Source organism: Adelges cooleyi, unplaced genomic scaffold (genome assembly GCF_023614345.1).
Source record: "Adelges cooleyi isolate 19-005CV unplaced genomic scaffold, UGA_ACOO_1.1 ACOO_flye_CR_arks_rails_tigmint_CR_PRNA_2, whole genome shotgun sequence".
Lineage (NCBI taxonomy): Eukaryota > Metazoa > Arthropoda > Insecta > Hemiptera > Adelgidae > Adelges > Adelges cooleyi.
The window spans coordinates 5,064,299-5,085,150 of NW_026095860.1; the positions used below are offsets into that span (position 1 = coordinate 5,064,299).

A 20,852-nucleotide genomic window follows, 5' to 3' on the forward strand; every position below is an offset into this window, starting at 1 on the left:
TTAAACTACATTATAATATTATATATATTATATTATAGTAAGGTGTATTTTTTGGTTTAAACAGGAGAATGAAGTTCGATTACATCATGTTAATCAATCATAATAATATTATTAATAATTGTATTATGCGGTAACGGTGACTTAAGTGACAAATATTAACATAAACACAAACAAAACATGTCGCATTTGCCAAACCGTTTTGTTGTGCCGAGGTTGACGGTAGTATGTAATATTATTTCATTGACAAAGTAAAAACAAAACATAGTAGAATATTTAAGTATATTGCCCAACGTTATAATAGTATAATCATCAGCCGATGAGTAAGGCGTTAAGGGAATTTATTGGTTTTTGGAACAAGTTCAAAACCACTGTAGGATTTTGAACCCGTTACGGCCGTGCTAAACGGTAAACCTCATATATATATATATATATATATATATACATACATAAGATTGGAATAAAAAAAGATTCCTAATGAGTTAAAAATAAGAATAAAATAAAAATAGCGAACCTTTAGAGATTTCGTTTGAACAATCGAACTAATGGAACACCGCTGTCCCGTTACTATTGTGACAGATAACATTAATTATATATATATTTATAATATGTACCGTACGCATTAGTAAAAAAAGAAAATTAAAAGCTGTCCAAACAACATGTATGTGAGAGACCAATGCATCAATCTTTTATAATATGTCTCTACTATACTCATTAGGGTTATGCCGGACCATTCTAAATGGTCGGCCGATACAATAAAGGTCTCAAAACCTATTGTCGAGTCGAAGATGTGTGTAGAAGTGTAATATTTGTTTTAACAAGATCGTTACGATAGCTAATGATCGGCTTATGTATGATTTGGCTTGGATCCGTAATGCGCTTAATAGTGCCCACAATATTATTAAAACGTGTCCGCGATTAAAACGTATACCATTAAATATAATTATTATACTGAGATAATTTACTATTGTAGTGCAATATAGTAATAATAATAATATACTAGTCGTCTGTTGCCATTCGATACCATGTTTTCGTTCTCGATAAAGATTAACAACAATGCACCGGCGGCGATCAATAAACAATTTTAAGTCTCGAATCGCACGCAAGTATAATAATATATATTCAGTAAGATTTAATACATTGTAAATAGTCCAACAGATCACGTTAGGCAATTTTTATCGAACGTTTTCTCATCGGCTGCTCATTAATAATAATTTGTTAATAGCCAAGTGAGTTTATATATTACACTACACTTACCTGGTACGCATTTTAATTAAAAAAAAAAAATTGTTGCCCAGGTATTTGTTTTTTTCATTTATAAAACGCGAGACCATGATTCATTAACGTCAAAAATGTAATCGTTATCGTTAATAATAATATGTTCGAAACAATTATTTAATCTTAAACTGTTTTTAATAGACAAATGTTAAACACAATTCACACGTTCGTATATCATTCGCCATGCAATTACATAGGTAATATGTATACCAGCCGAAAATATTTTATTTCTCATTAGTTGATAATTATTACAAGAGCAAAGTAAATTATTTCGAACGACTAATTCGAGTTAAGTACCCATCAAAATAAATTATATTTAATTATACCTACCTGACAATTTGTAAGTATTTTACACGAGCCACTTACCGTTGACACGCCTATATCAATTTAACGTCTCCGCCCCAAAAATCGAAACCATATAAATACGATTTCAGCGAAACAATATTAAACAAAATGTTATACTCAAAACCGAAGGGTGTTGTACAGTAGAGGCTATATTTTTTTCCAAGTAAATTGAAAACACAGTTCCAAAAGAAACAGATTCCTGGAACAGATTCTCTTTGTAGTGACTAAGCTTGGAATTGCTTCCTTTTGAAATAAAGAAACGAGGAATTGAAAAGAATTTCTTTCTTTGAGGAGCTTTTGCTTTCAAAAATACAAAATACAATTAAGCAACACAATATAGTTGGTACCTAACGTATTTGAACATTAACTATTTAAAACTAGAATTTATCTTATTTTTAGAGCTAAACGAGTTGATTATAAAAAAGGAACCTAACCAACAGCGATTGTAATTTAAGAATATGTTTTTTTTAGCTGTGAATCAGTTCAAAATCTCCTATTGGTTGACCTATAACGTTTTGGCCGATGTGCCTTCTTATCACGCCTCCTCGTCTGTTACCATCTCTTCTTATCTCATATCACACTTCCTTATCTCTAATAATTATTTCTTATCTCTTATCATCCTTCCTTATCACGTTTATCCTAATTATATAGTTGGTATACATTAACCATTATTTAAATTTATTTTTTATTTTAATACTTATATTATGCATCAACACTACAGCTTAAACCCCCCCAGGCCTGGCACAGCATTAATAGAGGCATTCCACGTGCTCGTGTGACGTGCAATGTCACCGGTATCGTTTAAGGATTATTAATGAGAGTAAGTATTTATAGCATCGTGTCAGTCTTGCCAATAAGCTCACAGTCCTTTAGGTTAGGTTAGGCCGTGTATTTTATATTATAATAATTTAGTCGAACGTAATGGGGAACACGTCATGATCGTCGTGGTAGCATAATACTATGATATGTACCTATAATATATTGTGTATGTTAAACCAATAAACGGATAAGGTATCTGCAAACACCGCGATAAGCGTTAAAAGCTTATCCAATTATTATTAATGCGTACTCATCGCAACGAAAACAGCAAAACGGTAAAAAGAAAAATGAACCTATTGAGAAATGTTTGGCACACCGAGTGGCGGCCGTATTAAAGTGAAATGTAATTAATTATATTAATCCGGTGTCGGATGATGATAAAATCGGCCTTGTTAAAATATATTTTGTTTATACCGTTTTGTATTAAAAAAAATAAAAAATAATAACTTTAGTCAACCTAAGCGAATATACTGTTTGGGAAATTACTATATTATAACGCAATACGAAGATACTCTGTTCTGAGCCCGCAGCATAATGTTTTTTATAGTTTCGACAATGAAAAAATAGTATTAAAATAAAAATATTATAAACACAAATCCAATGTGTGTTGTTGAAAACTAAATGAGAACATTTATTCGAATAATATTGATACAATAAAAAGTGCTCAGCTTTTAATGTCAGCTTAAGTTAAAAGTGTGGTTTTGTAAAAACAACTACACTTATTGGCCCCTAACCTTAACACATAAAATTAGTGCTTCTCAAAATACCTAAATTTATTTTTTAGTGAGAGATTTTTTGAAATAAAAAATAATTGTAGCACTTATTTTAAATTTCAAGTTTTTGACATTTTCATGTCTTAGCTCTGGCACATAACCGAAAAAAGCGTTACCAAAAGAGCGTAACGAAAAAGGAGATACAGAGATACAGAGAGTACAGGAGATAGGGGTGAGTGATAGGGGTGGGGTATAGGAGTAGGGGATAGGGGTAAGATATAGGAGATAAGAGATATGATGTACGTTTAACGTTCAAATTAGAACTAAATAATAAATTCAAAACAGTTTAATTCTCTATATATTTAAACTATGTTAAGTTACTTTTGGCCAGATAATAAACACTACAATTTTAGCCAGAAACATGATTGTACATCATTTTTTAATCTCCTTGGCTTATGCTGTAACTGGAAGCTCCATGTAATTTTTTTTTTTTAATTATAATTCCACAACTAATCTATATTTATTCGGTACTTCAACGGGACATGAAAATGCTCTTTCGTGGTTGCAGACTCTGCTGAAAAACTTTTTTATAAGGATTTTAAAGTCCCAAGCATTTGACGTTAAATATTTTTTTTTAACTATTATAATGTCAATTTCTTCAATTGCAAGAAAAATTAACAGCGACAAACTTACTTAAACTAAATTTAAAAAAAAAATCATAAAACTTGATAGATAAATTTCAATAGGATTACACTATTAGTACTCCTATATTATACTTGAACATAACCTATACAAAGAATGTTGTTAACAATACCGGCCGATAATAATATATGGTTATTAACATAATGAACAAAACACAAAAAATTACCCCGGATCAAACCAATTCAAGGTCTCGAAATTGAGATAGGTGTTTTTTTTTAGATAATATTTCATGCGATCAAATATACTGCACCATATCATTATTGTTAGGGTTTTTTTTAAACAAATAACATATAATACTTATAATAGATGGAAATAATTATGATCGTGACAACTTTTTTCTTAGTTTTTTCCTCAATTAAAAAATACTAGTTTGAAGTATATTGATCTCGTTCGACATCTCTTTGTAGTGTAAATTTAATAATAACAATTTATTTATAATACATTTCAAATCGGCTAAGATCATTTATTTCCTCTATTGTCGTTTATTTATTGTACTATACCTAAATAAAGTATACTGACTAGTAAAAAAAATAATTATACTATTGGTCGAAAAATACACGTTTCTTTAAATTATTATTTATTATAAATCGGTGTCGTATATCCAATAAACAAATTTAAGTCGAACAGATCAAAAACCGCATATATGAAGGCCACCTCGTCGAACAATGTCGTTTGTCGAAAATATAAACATAGATTAATATGTGATATTTCTATAAATACATATATTTATATCAATGATATAAAACAGATATTGCCCGGGCTTGGGGTCGACCAAAGCACGATCGTGACGTTCAAAAAAAATAATATGTGTACATATTTTAGAATAATGTATTATACTGTTCTTTTCGGTTGTATATTTGGCGCAAATTAGCCAACGTTAATGGTCACGTTCTACTGTCATTTCGTTGCGCGTTTAATCCAAATAATAATTATTTTGTTCGAAAACATAATATACTTATATTGGAATTACAAACCAATCGATTAAGTTGCAGTATTGAGTTTAGATTTAATTTTTTTTTTTTTATCAAACTGCCGGTTAGAGGTCAACGACAAAATTCTCCGCCAACTAGTGAACGTTATGCATTAGAAACGCGCAATTACTAAATTGGGACTGCCACCCAAAAAAAAAAAATTTAATATAAGTCAAGTCTAGTCGAACTTGTTACCGACACGAACCGTTCAAGTTCAACACACAAATAACGAACAGGAGATTGTAATAATTGGTACGGACTTCAGCGGGAAGTGTCTTGTTCTGGGCTCTGCTTTCATTCCTCGCCTGTTTTCTGGTGTGATGAAATTGTAAAAGAAATACAGCATGAGGTACCGTCACAGATTAGATAAAACCAGAAGTTAACCCTGTTGAAGCAATGTAATAAATTGCTGAGAATATAATCCAAACCTAAACGCTCCTCAACTCAGAAAAATATTTATGAGAAATTATAGTTAGAGCTGAGCATCACTGAATGTATAGACTGTTATCACCTATATATTGTAAACATTATTTGAAAAATATAGTAAAATGTTTTATACGAGGTTACAGAGGTCACACTAAATTGAGAAGGGTTTCAGTTATCAGTGCAGTGACGAAGTGCACCATCTGATTTCATCTAAACTGCAGTACCAATGTGTATTGATTCAGAAGATGATACCTATGGCTTGAGGAGTGGAGAACAGCACTTGAAGGAAAAGGACTTAGGATTAGTAGATAAGTAAAGGACAAGAGTAGTCGACTACAAATGGTTGGGACGGAGGCGAAGGAAAAGAAGAAAAAGACATATTTTCCAGGCGCACAATAGGATGAAGAAATTGCTTTAAGTAAATACATATTATCATGACTGGTCTATTACTAACTGGAACAGGTTTCAGGTAATAGTGGCAATAATAATAATTGTCATTGTCCAACTCAAACCAGATGATTTATATCGGTTGTTAAACCACAGTGTTGTGTTAAATTTTTATTTAATACTGTTTACTGTTGTTTCAAACGCGAAGGGCGTAAAACGGATTTACACGTTAGATTTTTTTTTTCAACTACTTAAATTACACGGTCGCCTATTGGCGTATTGGTGTTGGTTACTACGCTGTGATTAATTAACGTTCGAGTGTGTTGTCACTTGTCGCAAAACTGTAGGCGTTACAGTATTGTGTAAAATGTCAACAGATATTTATTAATTATTATTATTATTGTATAATTATCGCCGTAACGCTAACGGCTAACGTAGTAGGTATGTTCTCTAATCGACAGACATCTAAAAAATGGATAATGTAGTGCTAATTTTTTTTTGACAGTAACCGATGTCAAAGATTTCTGGTGAGACAACGGTTAAATTTCGATTTTACATGGTGTTCTATAATTGTGCAAGACCGTATTGGGTTTCGGTGTATACAGGGTATCTGCTGAGTAAAATATCTGTCCGATTTTGCATTTCAATCGTTCACGATGATGGAAGACGTCCGACAAGTCAAAACAAAGTGTGACGCCAACATTGCATAAGCCAAAGCGCATAAAATATAAATTGCGAAGCTATTTCACCTCTCTTTGAGAGAGAGAGAGAGAGAGAGCCCTCGACGTAGTTGCACATATTATTTGGCGTTTCGCTAAAATGACCATTAAAAACGTTGTGTAATACCTACGTTCATTGCACTAGTCATTTATTGTTGGATTTGTTATGTTGACTTGACTTAAACTAACCTTTTTTTCTTTTACACTTAAAAATCGTAGGAATTACTTGCCTGACATTACCTTGCCTTAGTTTATTTCTAAGAAACTGTAGGCGATCCCGGAACCAACCTGTAGTTTATTTCGGGGCCGCCTACATCATTTATTGTCAATTTAAAAGAAATTACAACAATAAAAACACAATGCAGTTACTGTTTTATATTATATTTTTCTAAGTTGGGTCTCCTGTCCCATGTCACGAGGAACCTAACCTAACCTGAACTTAACCTAGCCTAACTTTTTTTTTCACTGATCTTAAGATCGAAGATGAACGTTCATAAGCCAGACAAACTATGCTGAATACTTCATTAAAGCTTTTTAGCGTTCAAATTCCTGTTTTGTGAAGTCAGGGGTAGCGGTACATGGTATTCACAAAACCTTTTTTTTCTAAAAATATCTTTTGAGCATTGATCAAACACCTTGCTAGATTTATTAATAATAGAGTTTGCCTATCGATAGTAGTGCCCAAAGATCAATTAACCGTTACTCATGATGTGCTAGAAAGACCAAACTTGTTTGACTTGATAAAAACTATTGAACCGTATCATGTCCAAATTATAGCTCTGCGCGTTCGGTTCCCAGCTCAAACATTTTCGACATATCACATCAAACTTTCAAGTTTTAACTTCATAACAACAAAACCCCTATTTTATTTGATAATTCTGTAAAAAAAAAAATTAATCCCATGGACGTTTTATTGCAACAAAAATAAATTGGTCCTTCGAACCGGATAATCATTTAATTTTAAATGTGTGTTATTAAATGAAATTAACACGTTTTTCTGCAAAGTTTGAAGTATGGTTAACTATGGTATTTACGTTATTTGTAACCTAACCGTGGTTTATAGTAAAAAAAGTAACTGTAAAATAGAAAAAAAATATGTTACAACTAGAATGACAAAGTTACTATTGTCGTTTGTCTTTGGCCGGTTAGGTTAGGTGTAGCATTAAATACAAATGTAATTCCATTAATCGCCAATTATGGGAAACCAGTTCGGTGCGTGCGGTTAATAATACAATAATAGATGAAAAATATAGATTATATACTAAATCGTCGATCAATCTAGTTTGGCGTTACCGTTTATCATTTCGCTTTGACCCATAAATCCATAATCAGCTATGCACTGCGGCACACGTCAAGCATATTTCTTTATTTTTTTTTTATTGTAAAACACGTTTTGGACATTTTTTTTACTGTCGCACGTACAAGGTAGCAGTGCAAAGGAAACGACAACAACGACAACAGTCTTATTACATTTATAATGATAATAATATTGTCTCCCCGGGGACGAATTATTTATTACCGAGCGGAGATAGAGAGAGCAACACACACATGTCTTACACGGTTATAAATCATTGCCGGCGAGACTGGAAATTCAATTTCTAGAACGTTTATAAACCGATAATTAATAAGGTAGCCGGTGGCATATGTGGTCGTCCGAATGAGGTTTATTGCCGTTACAATATATGATATGACATGTTGATATAAAATTCTCGCGTGTCCTACGAGATATCTGTACAGGAATCATAATGACAACACTTAAAGTATGTCTAAGAATATGGTAAAGTGTCGCAGCTTCGTTCCCGTGCAATCGTATAACGTGTACGTACACAACTCACAAGCCCTCGCAGCTTGGGCTATATAATATTTATGCGAGTCGTCTTGTCGATATAATATTTGCCTAAGGGCAAAAACATGCGGCCGTTTTTCACAAAAGGCCGCAAGGTATATATTTCAATAAAACAGATCAGTAAGTATAGGATTTGAGGTCTGAAAATCAACCCTTATCGTATCCACGCTAATATTAAAAATGTCAAGCACGTTTCTAAAGGTTTTATTTTGATGTTGGCAATAATATTTCAACTAGAATTACCAAAACGAATACGATCGAAAAGCAATTATTAATATATTAGATATCGATTAAAACGGCATAATATTATTATTACGACCCGACGGTTAGAGGTCAGCGTGATTTGCCATTATGCAGACGGAGTAACCTAGATTCACCTAACTGTGAATAAATAATAAAATAAAATATTTCAAAGTTTCACTCTTGCCACGACTACCGTCAACATCGAGTGTTGTACATATATTTTTTTTTTCCAGTCCAATTGCATTACATTTTTAATGTCTATGTCGGTCGGGACTTGCCATGACAAAATAAACCGTCGCTATCACAACGACAGCTGAATTGAGGTGGTCATGACTTATGTTGTGAAAACAAATTTAAAAAAAAAAACCTATTAGCAAAACTCGCACGTTAATGCGAATTTAAAACATTTTAAGGTCAATAGGTTATTTTTTATTTACACTCTCACGCAGCGGCATTGTATTTTGTAGTCGGGTGCTCGACAACAACAAGTGGAATAGTCATATTTTTTACTTCAACAGATATAACAATTAAATAAAAAAAAAAAGAAAGGCTACTAATTTCTTTATAATGTGCTAAATACAGTACTTAATTAATTACGAGACTAAGTGTTTATTAATTTATTGTTACACGCCGTTAAAGCGATTGAAATAGAAAAAAAAACGCTGCGTTGTTATTCCCAACTACAAGGTTTATAACTCACAGGTTTAGTGTACACATAAAACAGTGTGACAAGCTTCGGACAATGTGATGAAAAGTAATTAATACATTTGCATATTTCATACAACATAAATAGGTATGGAATGCAAACAACTTCAAGGGTTCTCCCAGAAGTGGCACTGATGTTTTAAAATTGGTCAGTAGAGACAAAAATATGACTTGTCAACTTATATAACTTGATTTGTTCTATTTATTCAAACCGTCGTTATCGAAAAACTACTCGAATCACTATTGTCATTATAAATATATACACCACAGCATGGCATGTGTATTATGTGTAGGAGACGCTGGAAACCGGTTGAACGTTTATAAGTCATTAATCGCGAATCGAATACACGTTTAACGCAGTAGAAAAATAATACAGTATAATAATAATAATAACAATATTCAGAAATTGCGAGATCATTACGCCCCCAGCCAATGGAACTTGGCATAGCCTGGAAATACACTAGCTGTAGTTATACAAGCAATTAGATAATGACGGACGCCTGCAAGCAATTGAACCCGAAAGGTTAGAACAGAAAAAAAATTCTACTCGGCAAACCATTTTTTTTATCCATTAGCTCGTTTTTAAATACTATCAAGGTAAGATACATAAATGGAAAAAAACCTAGTTATTTTCTACATTCCACCAGAAAAACATTTAATCATGAATACGTTATCTCTTATCAGTTATCTTTTATCATATTTTATCTTTTATCAATTATATTTTGTCTCTTATCATGTTCACATGATATATTTTATCTCTTATCATGTTCACATAATATATTTTGTCTCTTATCACATGTTTATAACAATTACAAATTTAGTTGATAGCACAGAATCACAGACATATATTATTTTATACACACATAAATGCCACAGAAATGGCCGACTCGACTTCAATTCTTATCAATAGTTAGCAATCTAGTTTATTATACATATATTTGTGCTTATATTTTACCATTTATCTCTTAACTGAAAAGTGAAAGTGTAACGCGAAAATGGCGACATGAAATTTCTTGCATCCAACCCAAATAACATGTCCACGTCAAAGCGGGGCTGTATCATCTGAAAATTAGGATAATTCGACAGAACGAAAGTGAAAATCGAGCAAATAGGTAATGATTTTCGTGGAACTTAAAATTGATACCACTGTGGTCAGACGGTGGTTACACGGTAGCGGATTGTGGTAGTCTAAAAATAACCATCGACGATTGTTATATATACAAGCTACGTTTCGGCATGCAAAATCTTAAAACAATTCTATTCGTGGAACAAAAAAAAAAAATGAATCGCGTTGGTCGTTTGTTTTTACAAAACGGCTGTTGTTTTTCATCCATGAAATGCCGGAAAAACCCGCGGCCATTTTTCCGGCATACCCAATTGGTCGGTCACGGCCAGCACTTCCAAAAAAAAAAAAATAAAAAATCTGACATAAGACGACCTACACACATTATATACTTATTACATATTATATACTAATTATATGTAATAAAATATTAACTGACGAAATCCAAGGTCTGGACCTATAAATAGATACCCGGCACGTATACTGTGTCATATCAAATATTATATTAATAATATAGAAATTCGAGAAAAAAAAATACTGCGTAGTCGTCGGCGAGATTCACTTAACTTGTGTCGGTTTCCATAAACTTCTTCGAAAAACAAGTCAGGCGCACTTATCATACTTGGGGCCAAATCTTAACCCGACCTCAGCTGATGTATGCCCCAATCCATTTGGATTTTTACCTTCACCGCGAACCGCACTTGGTATATGTATGATATATTTGGCTATAATCGATTTTGTTTGTTTTAAACTAATAATAAAAATAAAAATAAATTTAAATCCCAGGGAGGCTTCAATTATGGTTTTTTAATAATAATAATAATAATACACAACGATCATAATTATTATTGTTAGAGCAACACAAATTGTTAAAGATTTATCGCTTGTAATACTAACCTACGTACGACGTTAATTTAATAGTATACTGTTTTTAGTGCTCGAAAAGCAAAAAAAAAAAAAACTATTCAAATTTAGACCGATCGCTATCTCGATAGAAAGTTTTGCGACTATAGAAAAGAAAAAAATAATGCTCGGACACGATTTAATTAAAATCGTTTTGACCTATCATTGTCTGTTATAGGGCAGTTGTCAAAATCAAATAAAGATAATATTATATGTACATATAATATAATAGATACATGTAATAATTTATCGACAACGATTAGCAATAATAACGGTTATATAACGTGACAGAGTCATGTCTGTCGGACACCTACTTAAATAAAAGTTCACTAATGTCTTGAACATGTCTTAATAATCATAATAACATAGGTTTAATAAAAAACCGGTACGGCTACCAAAAATAGCATATTATTTATCTACATAAAAAAAATATTCCAATTAACCAAACTATAAAACGAGACTTGCCGAAACGAGGTTTTAGAGCTTATAATCGAAATTATAAATTAAATAACTTTACCAGATGAAAACCCGGCCCAAAATCTGTGTTGTTCGGACCCGACTAAAACCAAAATATTATAATTATCCAAAATCGACGCACTTGATTGCCTAAACTAAACCGTGTCTCATACGTGTTATCCAAGGACAAGTTCTGATATAGTATAGACACATTAAGTATAGGTATGCGTGCAACAGGTATAGTTAAACATGATTAATTATCATCCGAGCAGTACAGAGGAAGGCGTGGAATTCTACTTCAAAGTCAAAATATTGGCAATGAACGCCGTCAACAGATTTTTGTCGACATAACCCTTACTGGACGGCTCACTTTATAATAATATCCACTGCAATAGTGCAATGAGAAAAATTCAAATATTTATCAACCCTGTTTGGCACGTTTGTGTGTTTTTTACAAGTCTGTACACGAGCAATAGCTACAGTTCTAGATAACGTGTTATCCATAACATTTAAAAATGGTGAGTATCGCAAAAACACAAGGTACCTAGTAAACAAATACATGGTATGTTTTGGTCTATATAATTTACTTTATAAGGCAAACTCGTATGTTGGTATGTTAATTGCTGTAATAGAATAATTTACTGAACGTAACACGATTATACAAGGTTGGGCAATGCTCGAATAATTTCTGTTTGTCTGGAAAAATTAAAAAAAAAAAATATCTTTGATTTTCTGTTTGAAAAATAACAACAGATACTATTTCTTCTTTAAGATAAATAAAAAACAAACTTTAAGATCATAATTTAAAAAAAAAAATTATAGATAATCAAAATATATAAACGGTAATGTTATTCACTTAATTTTTTGCAAATGAGAAATTGCGATCAACATGTCATGTGAAGATGGTATCTTTTTTATTTTTTACTTTATCTTTATATTTTTAAACTAAAATATTCGGAGTGAGCCCGTTGGAAAGATGATGAAAAAAACTTGTAAAAAAGTATGCGAGGCAAATATATGATATCACAATTTAAAAGTGCGTTTAAAAAAATACTGATTTTTTTTTTTAAAGTTTATAAACAATTCAGTCAATAAACCAATAATGTAAATCAAATATTTTTCTCATACAGTTTTTCCATATTTTTTTCTCTCTCATCTTTCCAACAAGCTCACTCCGAATATCGCAGCTTTAAAATTGAAAAAGATATATGTGGTCAAAAGAAAACAGAAATATCATAACTTTGAGCCGCCTCTAAATATTATCCGATCAAGTTCAAATTTTACAGTCAGATAGTCAAATCTTATAGTAGTTGGCCTAAATTTAATATTGGCGCAATTTTGCATTGGTTTTTGATAATTTTACCTAAGTATTGCGTGTGTTCGTGTGTATTTTGCAACAGAATATTTATAGAACAAGGTGTAAATAAATTAAAACAATTTGTAGTATTTTTAGTATTTTTTTTTTTTTTTTGACACTTTTTTTTTAAGGAATCAGGTGACTTTCAAATTAAACAAGTATCCACTATATATGTATGTAGTGTTGAAGGCGTGCCCGTACTAGATTTTTGTTACGATTAAAACGCGCAAATTCACAGCTAATCTGCATGCCAGTTGTTCGTTTAGTAATTTTATGTATCTGTAGTAGTTTACCGGCTGAAAGAACAACCAGTTTCGAGTCTCTTTGGGTCGGTGTCCCAATTTTTACAAACACCCTTATATATATATATATATTATATTCTACATGTCTATAATATTATGTAAACGATGCCGGTGATTATTACTCTTGTTGCACTATTGCCACGAGTCGACTTCCTCTCTAAACGTGTAATCCGAACCCATTAGAAATCGGTTCAAATGCAAAGTGTGTTATTATAAAATAAAATTATTGTAAAAACTGTAACATCCGGATGCAGCTGCATGTGTGCAATACAAAACTGATAACGGACAGACATCATCAACTCACTTGGGTCACACAAGACACACAATACATAATAATATTATTATTATTATACATATGTATATTATAACGATGATTCATGAGATGGTAACATTTTAAATTGTATAAAACATCCTATTATTATTGTACACTACTGACTTCGCCTAATGACTGAAGGTCAGGGGAAAATAATTAAAGCAATACATTATTATGAAAGTAAATGAAAATTTTATCCATCTACAAATCCAGTATGATTCCTTCGGATAGGATCTTGTGAGTCTGAGTTGGGCATTATTCCATTGAAAACCTAATAATAATTTATTCTAATAAACCGCTAATAATATTATTCGCAGTGTTAACTGTAATTTATTTGAATAACAAAATCGTTTGAATAAATTTGTTTGTTATTTTCCCAACAATGCGGTTTGGAAATATTATGTAATATAGTAACTTATACAAATAATATTATATTACATATTTTACTTCAAAAATATGCGTTTTTCAAATTATTTTATTTTATCCAATTATGCTCAATTCTGTTACTCGAGTTGTTTTTATAAAAAATTGGGTTTTGTGCGGTTTTTTTTTGTACTAAACAAAGATGTAAAATAAAAATCATTTATATTTAAAAAACAATTAAATTATCTAAGGGTTTCCCCGCAATGTGTATTCCCCTAATTCGATTGAATAGCAAATTTTAACTTAAAAGGTTTAATTTAATAATTAGTTTGCATGGCTAATTTATGACAATTGTGTGTTTCGACTAAAAATAGGTACAAATCTTACACTACCGTTGTGCACTATAGTGAAAACACACTGCTCGCACCAAATAAGAAACATGTTATGCTAGGTAGGTATAATATATTATTGTGATCGTGTAACCCGTCGGGTGCAACGTACTCGACTCATCTCTCAATCTTTACATTGTTTGGTACATACACCCGTCGTTTTCCATCCATGACATCCATTTTGAATGTATTTAAAAAACGCACCTCCGACATGGGGAAACGGTACATCGGTTAAGCAAAATTTATAAAAAACGGGGGTTTTTTTTTTGAGAAAAAAAGGCTTACAAAAGTGAAAAATAATTTTAAAAATTGTTAATCCTACCGTTTTTGGTATTAAATATGTATTATTGACAGCACTGAAACCAAACATTGAATAACAAATGTTCAAAAATTTGTTTTTTGATGTTAACTATTAAGGTCAGTATTGTAAACCAACGGCGCAAACGGAACTGTAACGGTATGTGCTTTGTGTATTTCAGCCGTGTTGTACATAAGCGTCTCGTAACCGAACAATTTTAATTAACAACATAAAAAATTGTCAATTTTCACACGGCAATAACTACATATTATTTTTTTTTAATTTGGCCCATTCCAATTGACCTTATTCGATACCGGTAGTTGAAATAGTATGGCCAGGACATAAAAGAGTAGAAAAGAGTTTAAATAAAAATTATTATATACTCGAAAAACGATATAATGTCTAAAGACAGTTATTTGGATACTTTACAATAATTTTGGAAAGTGCTGCAGTTTATTAGCTCAAAAATTATATGTTTAAAAACTGGAAGTCAACCAAGAATATATTATTAGTGTTTTTTTTTGAGAGCCATTTTTTTTGTCTCGAGCTATATTCGTTTACTCATTTATTAGATTGATTTACTCATTTACTCGATTTGTTTATTCTTTTACTCATACACTTAATTTCTTTATTAATTTACTCGATTTGTTTATTGGTTTACTCATATACTCGCTTGATTTACTCGTTTACTCATATACTCGCTTGATTTACCCGATTTGTTTACTCATTTACTAGATTTCATTTACTCGTTTACTCGATTGATTTATCAAAGCCTAAAAACATTATAGCTTCTACATAATATTTAGCTTTAGCTAAATTGAATTGTTTTTGAATTCTAAATTGACCATAATGGGTACTCCTCTGAAAACCCGTGCCCAAAAAATCTGGGGGGGGGGGGGCAAAAGGGGTTTAAATAAAAAAGAATACATTTTTTGCCCATTGAGAAATACGTTGGTGAAACTTACGGGCTTCGATGGCCGTGGCTATGGCGACGAGGAACAAGCAAAGGGTCGGCAGCGTCGGGACAGTGGCGGCGGCCACCGATCGTCGTCCCGTGGCGGAGGCGGCCATGGCGTTGTCAACGTTCGATCCGACGGCGTTGTCGACGAGCTGACATTTACGGGACGCAAATTAGGCGTGTAATATTATGCGAAACGGAATAATATTCCGTACGTAGAATTCCGTGCGCGGGTCTTGCAGTGTTTGCCGTCGAATTCGGATCGCTCGAATCCGGTGTCTGCGTGTGTTTGTCTGCGTGTGTGTGTGTTTGTGTGCGTTGCTCGCGGGCGATGTACACGAACTGAGCAGCGCCGACACAACAGCTGGACCCGGAGGTTCGGAACGGCGGCGGCGGCACCGGCTCACGGTGCGTCTGGGAGAAAGCCGGCGGCAACGCGTTGCCCGGTTTGTCTTCGGCCCCGGCCGCTGCTATTGGCGCGCGGCAGTGAAAGTACAATCGTAACATAATATTATTAAACGCACGGGTACAATATTTTTTAAGCGGTTCGGTTGCGTGGAACAGTCGCGGGCCGAAACAAGGTCGCGGAGGCCCGTCCGTCGTAACGGCCCGGCGCGTCATCGGAGTTCGTGAACGCCTATCGCCGATGATACCGTCGCGCCGTTGTCGTCGAATACCGGCGGTCACCTCTCGTCCGATTATTAAACACTATACCACACTATAAAACCGTTACCGAATAAAATAATAACATCGTCGTTCCGTTTCCTTTGTCGGACCGACCGCTACCGTTACCGACGTGTGGACATTCCACTATCTCTTCCTCCGTCCTCGTACTACCTATCATCCTACAGTATTGTATAGCTGACCTGCCGCAACGTCTATTAGAATTTTCTATCCAATTAATGCATCTTTAGGTATTTGAAGCATAAATCTTCATTATTAAAAATGTAGTTACTTAGAAGTCACGTGGGTGATGGGAAGGAGAGAGCTCAAAAAAATGAACCAGAAGAACAATTGAGTAAACTCGGTTAAGAGTATCCACACTTCATGCAGACACGTCACTACATGGATGTGCTCTGATATCTGCATGAAGTGTGGATACTCTTAACTGAGTTTACCGTTCTTTAAACGGTAGAAATATTAAAATATGATAATATATTATAGTATTGTCTTATTTGTATGTTTTTCCTTAATACTCCTACATACTCCCTCCATCCTCCCACTGTGACACTTATCATGTCGCTCAAAATGTGACGGACAACGGACAAAGGTTCATATTCCCTCTCAAAAAAGTTAGCCAATTAAAGTAATGGTATCTACATTGCGACCAAGTTTGGTTTTGTGTCTCATTCAGAAAGGTCATGTTTTATTCAGAAACTGACCTAGTGTTAAGCAATACAAATGAAAGAGCAGTGTTGCTCATGGAAGTAGGAGTGAACTGAGGTAATGAACTAAAGTAGTAATGAAATTAATGCAGTAACTAAAGTATTGCATTGTGTACAATATTGTATGACGTCGTGTACTTCGTAAAACTGATGTACGTCGTTTTTTAAGTAGGTAAGTATATAAAAACAGCAAAATATAATTTACTTGTTTACAATCAGGAATGCTACTCAAAGGCCATGAAAGAAGCGGTAGTCATGTATTCTCTGCAAGATGTGTACACAATGCGAAACAGTCTATAACTATGCTGAGTGCACGACTAATTGTTATTTTGAAGTGATGATAATAAGCTTAATAGTTAACCTTAATAAAGTAAAGAAATAATATTTCATAAGACGTTGTAGTATTGCCGTAAGTATTATAAAATGTTCGAATTGTTTATTTTATCAATGACGGTTCGGATTTTTATTTCTTTGGGAAATTGTTCCATCCAGCTCTTATCTTATAGTGTCCTTATTAAACCTTTGCGATACTTATAATATGAATCCGTATCAGAACCAAGATCAAATGAAAATGATTTCATCTTAGGGTGCAACTAGAGGTTGTTTTAATATGTTGACACTTTATTGTTCTACTAATAAAAAATGTAGGAAATGTGTTGATTTTCAGGGTAATTTCTTCTTCGCTTGACATTATGTTCCTTGGGGTAAAAAAAAAACTTCCCTAATTTTTTTTTAGATTTTTAAAATTATTTTAGAAGCTGCATGCATCAGTTTTCTAAAAAAAAAATTTGGTTTGTTAGATTTTGATATTTTTAAGGTATAAACATTAATTTTAAAACAGATGATGTTAATACAAAAAATAATTGTCTGTAGAAATAAAGGAATAAACTAGTATTTTGTTTTTTACCATAAAAAAACTATTATTAAACTAATTTAGACCTTAGGAAGTACAATTATTTATAAAAACATCATATATGCTATATTCGACTGGGCTCGACGGGGCGCCTTAATAAGATCGACCGATCACCGAGGTGTGCTAAAAAATGTAAATCTGTATTATCGTCATTTACTGTGGGTATTTATCAATTATCACTATTGAACTATATGAATACGACAAAAAAAAAAACAATCGAAGGTTAAAAATATTGTGAGATGAGCTCAACAACAAAACATTGGGTTGCTCCCGAAACGGTCCCGGATAGGCAACCAAACTCGCAAAATCGGTGGCGTACTGTATAGATTGAAGCTATCCACAATATAACTGCTCTCGATAAGAGTGGTCAGTATAAAAATATTCTATGAGATTGAGGGTACATTTTTTGAAGACGACGTTATACCAATACATTTAACGTGTACAAAAATTATCATCTGTGTTACATTTGTATTTTAGTTTACATTTTGTATAACGCCCAACTTTAACCCTGGTTTGTATAATATTTAAATGTAATACATTTTATTTAATTATTCATAGGTCGTTTATTTAAAAAAAAACTGAAAATAATTAAATTAAATATCAGTAATATCCAGTTATTTAATTAATATCTATAAAAAATATAACAGTTATTATTACTTTTTTTTGTTTTAAACAAAAAATTAAGAAACGTTTATTTGCCTTGTTTACAATACGTTACTGTGATAATACTAAATAATTTTGAAAAATTGATTGTTTTTATATAATTGAATTAAACCTTTTTGACATGTCCACTTGTCTAAAGCACTTTCGTTGTAATATGCGATTAGTGTTTAAGTGCAGCACTATACTATGTTTAAATAGCAAAAATATATTTTATAGAGGCGCCAATTATTATTCAACCTGCCGTTGTATCTAAATTAAATAAAACGACTTTTACCTCCTGGGGTATTTAATAGATAATAAATGAAATCGAACGTGTGTAGATATGTAGTTATGCTAAATCATTTTTTTTTTTATTAAACTGTCAAAGTATTGACCTACAAAAAAAAAATGAAATATTATTACAGCGTTCAATATTCTTGTAAGCCGCACACAAAATCTATACGGGGATTGTATTAATTATCTCGTTTATTCGTGAAAGGATAGTATTTAATGTTAAAAAAAAAATCAATTGGATATCTCGTCTACTTGTATATTGTATCACAGTTAACAGCTATACAATTATAGCGAATGCAATAATTTATTATACACGGTATGTATACCGTGTAGTATGTACCTTGGCAATATTACTTACATGTTTAAATTGTAATAAATATCAATCAATTTTCTCAAAGATATTTTATACTTTTATATTTTAACTTCACATATCACTGTTTGACTTGAATTTACAGTTCACTTTTTACCCAAACACAACTGAACCTAAAACACGGGCAGCAAATATTTTAATGTATTGCACGAGTCCTGTGTCTGTACTGACAAAGAACATGGTTGGTTTTTTTTTAATTTACCCCAGTTTATTTAACAGGGAAATTGCCATAAATTTGTAATACGATTTTAATTTATATAATCGGTTCTAGTTTGAAAATATATAAATACGACGTGTAAATGATTTAATTATGACGAATCAAGGTTATTATTATTATTATTATCTGTAACCCCGCCCGAATAATATAGATATTACATAAATAATATAGGCGGTATGCCTAAAACTACTTGAAAAAAAAAATAAACGAAGGTCTGTACACTGTTTTTTTTTTTTGTTACATATTAAACCACATTGTAACGTTAAATACCGGAATAATAATTATTATTGCTCGTTAACCGGTTTTATATATATATACAATATACATATACTTATAATATAGTGCAAACGAATCATTACAATAGCGAACGCAGTTCACAGTACCTACTTGTTTTGTAAATTATAAAATCAACAGCAAAGATCCTCTCACGGGATCATTTAGATGTGTTTTACAAAAGCAAGAGAAGTGAGACATTGGTTCAATTGGCAGACGAGCAAGAAATCAATACAAGTGATTCTATAGGAAACGTATACGAAGGCATGCTTGACTTTTTTGTGTTCAAAATATACATAGCTAAGCTATTTGTTGGTACTCAATTGCCTCATCGACAGCATCGTATTGAAGTGCTTCCCTTAAAAATTCTTCACTTGCTCCATATAGAAGAGTTGTGATCATGTTCATAAAATGCCGGCAAGTGAACACAAAACTACACAGCAAATCTCTGTAGACTTTGGCTCTCGCGTCCGTTACCATATTTTCAATGACTTGTGCATTTTGTATTAATCCATCCGAGTATCACGTATCGATGCTCATTAAATTGTTGTACTCAACTGCCATATCATTATTCGTTTGGCTTGTACTTGTTTCGACCGTTTCACCTTTTTGAAAAAAAATGAATATCATCATAACCATTGGTATCCGTAAGAAAAACATGATTTACTTTTTTTTTAAATGTATACCAAATTAAAAAAAATTTCCAATAAGTTTTTAAACTTCTTTTAAAACGGTTTAATTAAACACACTTAACGTGAAACGTTTCTAGCCGAGTACAGTAATAAATAATTGAAAACATTCTTTTTAGTATTGTGCATAAGAAAAAAGTTTATATTTTTCTTCATAATAAATATGTACAAAACGATGATTTATACTTTTAGTGAATGTTTTCAAATACCGCTATTTTCTACATTGTCAGTATCGCGCATACTTATTTGTTTTGCAATAATATTATGCAGTTGTAGTCGACGGCTTAGAGCAGTACAGAGTGATTCATTTAGGATAGGATTCATTTTCTCGGGATATATTAATATTTTGAACAATATTATTTTCCAAGATTTGTTGATGACCATTGTACTATATTTTTCAATATTTTGAAAATGTTTATCACCAATCCTTATAAGCCGAAAAGAGGGATTTTTGGTTTTTCAAAATGGCAACATCTGTTTTTAATTACATGAATTTGTATACAAAAAATAAAAAAA

The 20,852-nt window shown here is 32.3% G+C and overlaps 1 protein-coding gene across 1 annotated transcript in view; it reads right to left on the reverse strand.

Moving 5' to 3' along the window:
- LOC126833243 (dual oxidase) overlaps window positions 1-15,877 on the reverse strand; it is a 34,442-nt gene extending 18,565 nt beyond the window's left edge. Inside the window, exon 1 of the mRNA XM_050564455.1 lies at window positions 15,561-15,877. Within this exon, the coding sequence (XP_050420412.1) occupies window positions 15,561-15,666 (106 nt within the window). The 5' untranslated portion in view covers window positions 15,667-15,877. The remainder of the gene's footprint in view (window positions 1-15,560) is intronic.
- Window positions 15,878-20,852: the final 4,975 nt, after the last annotated feature.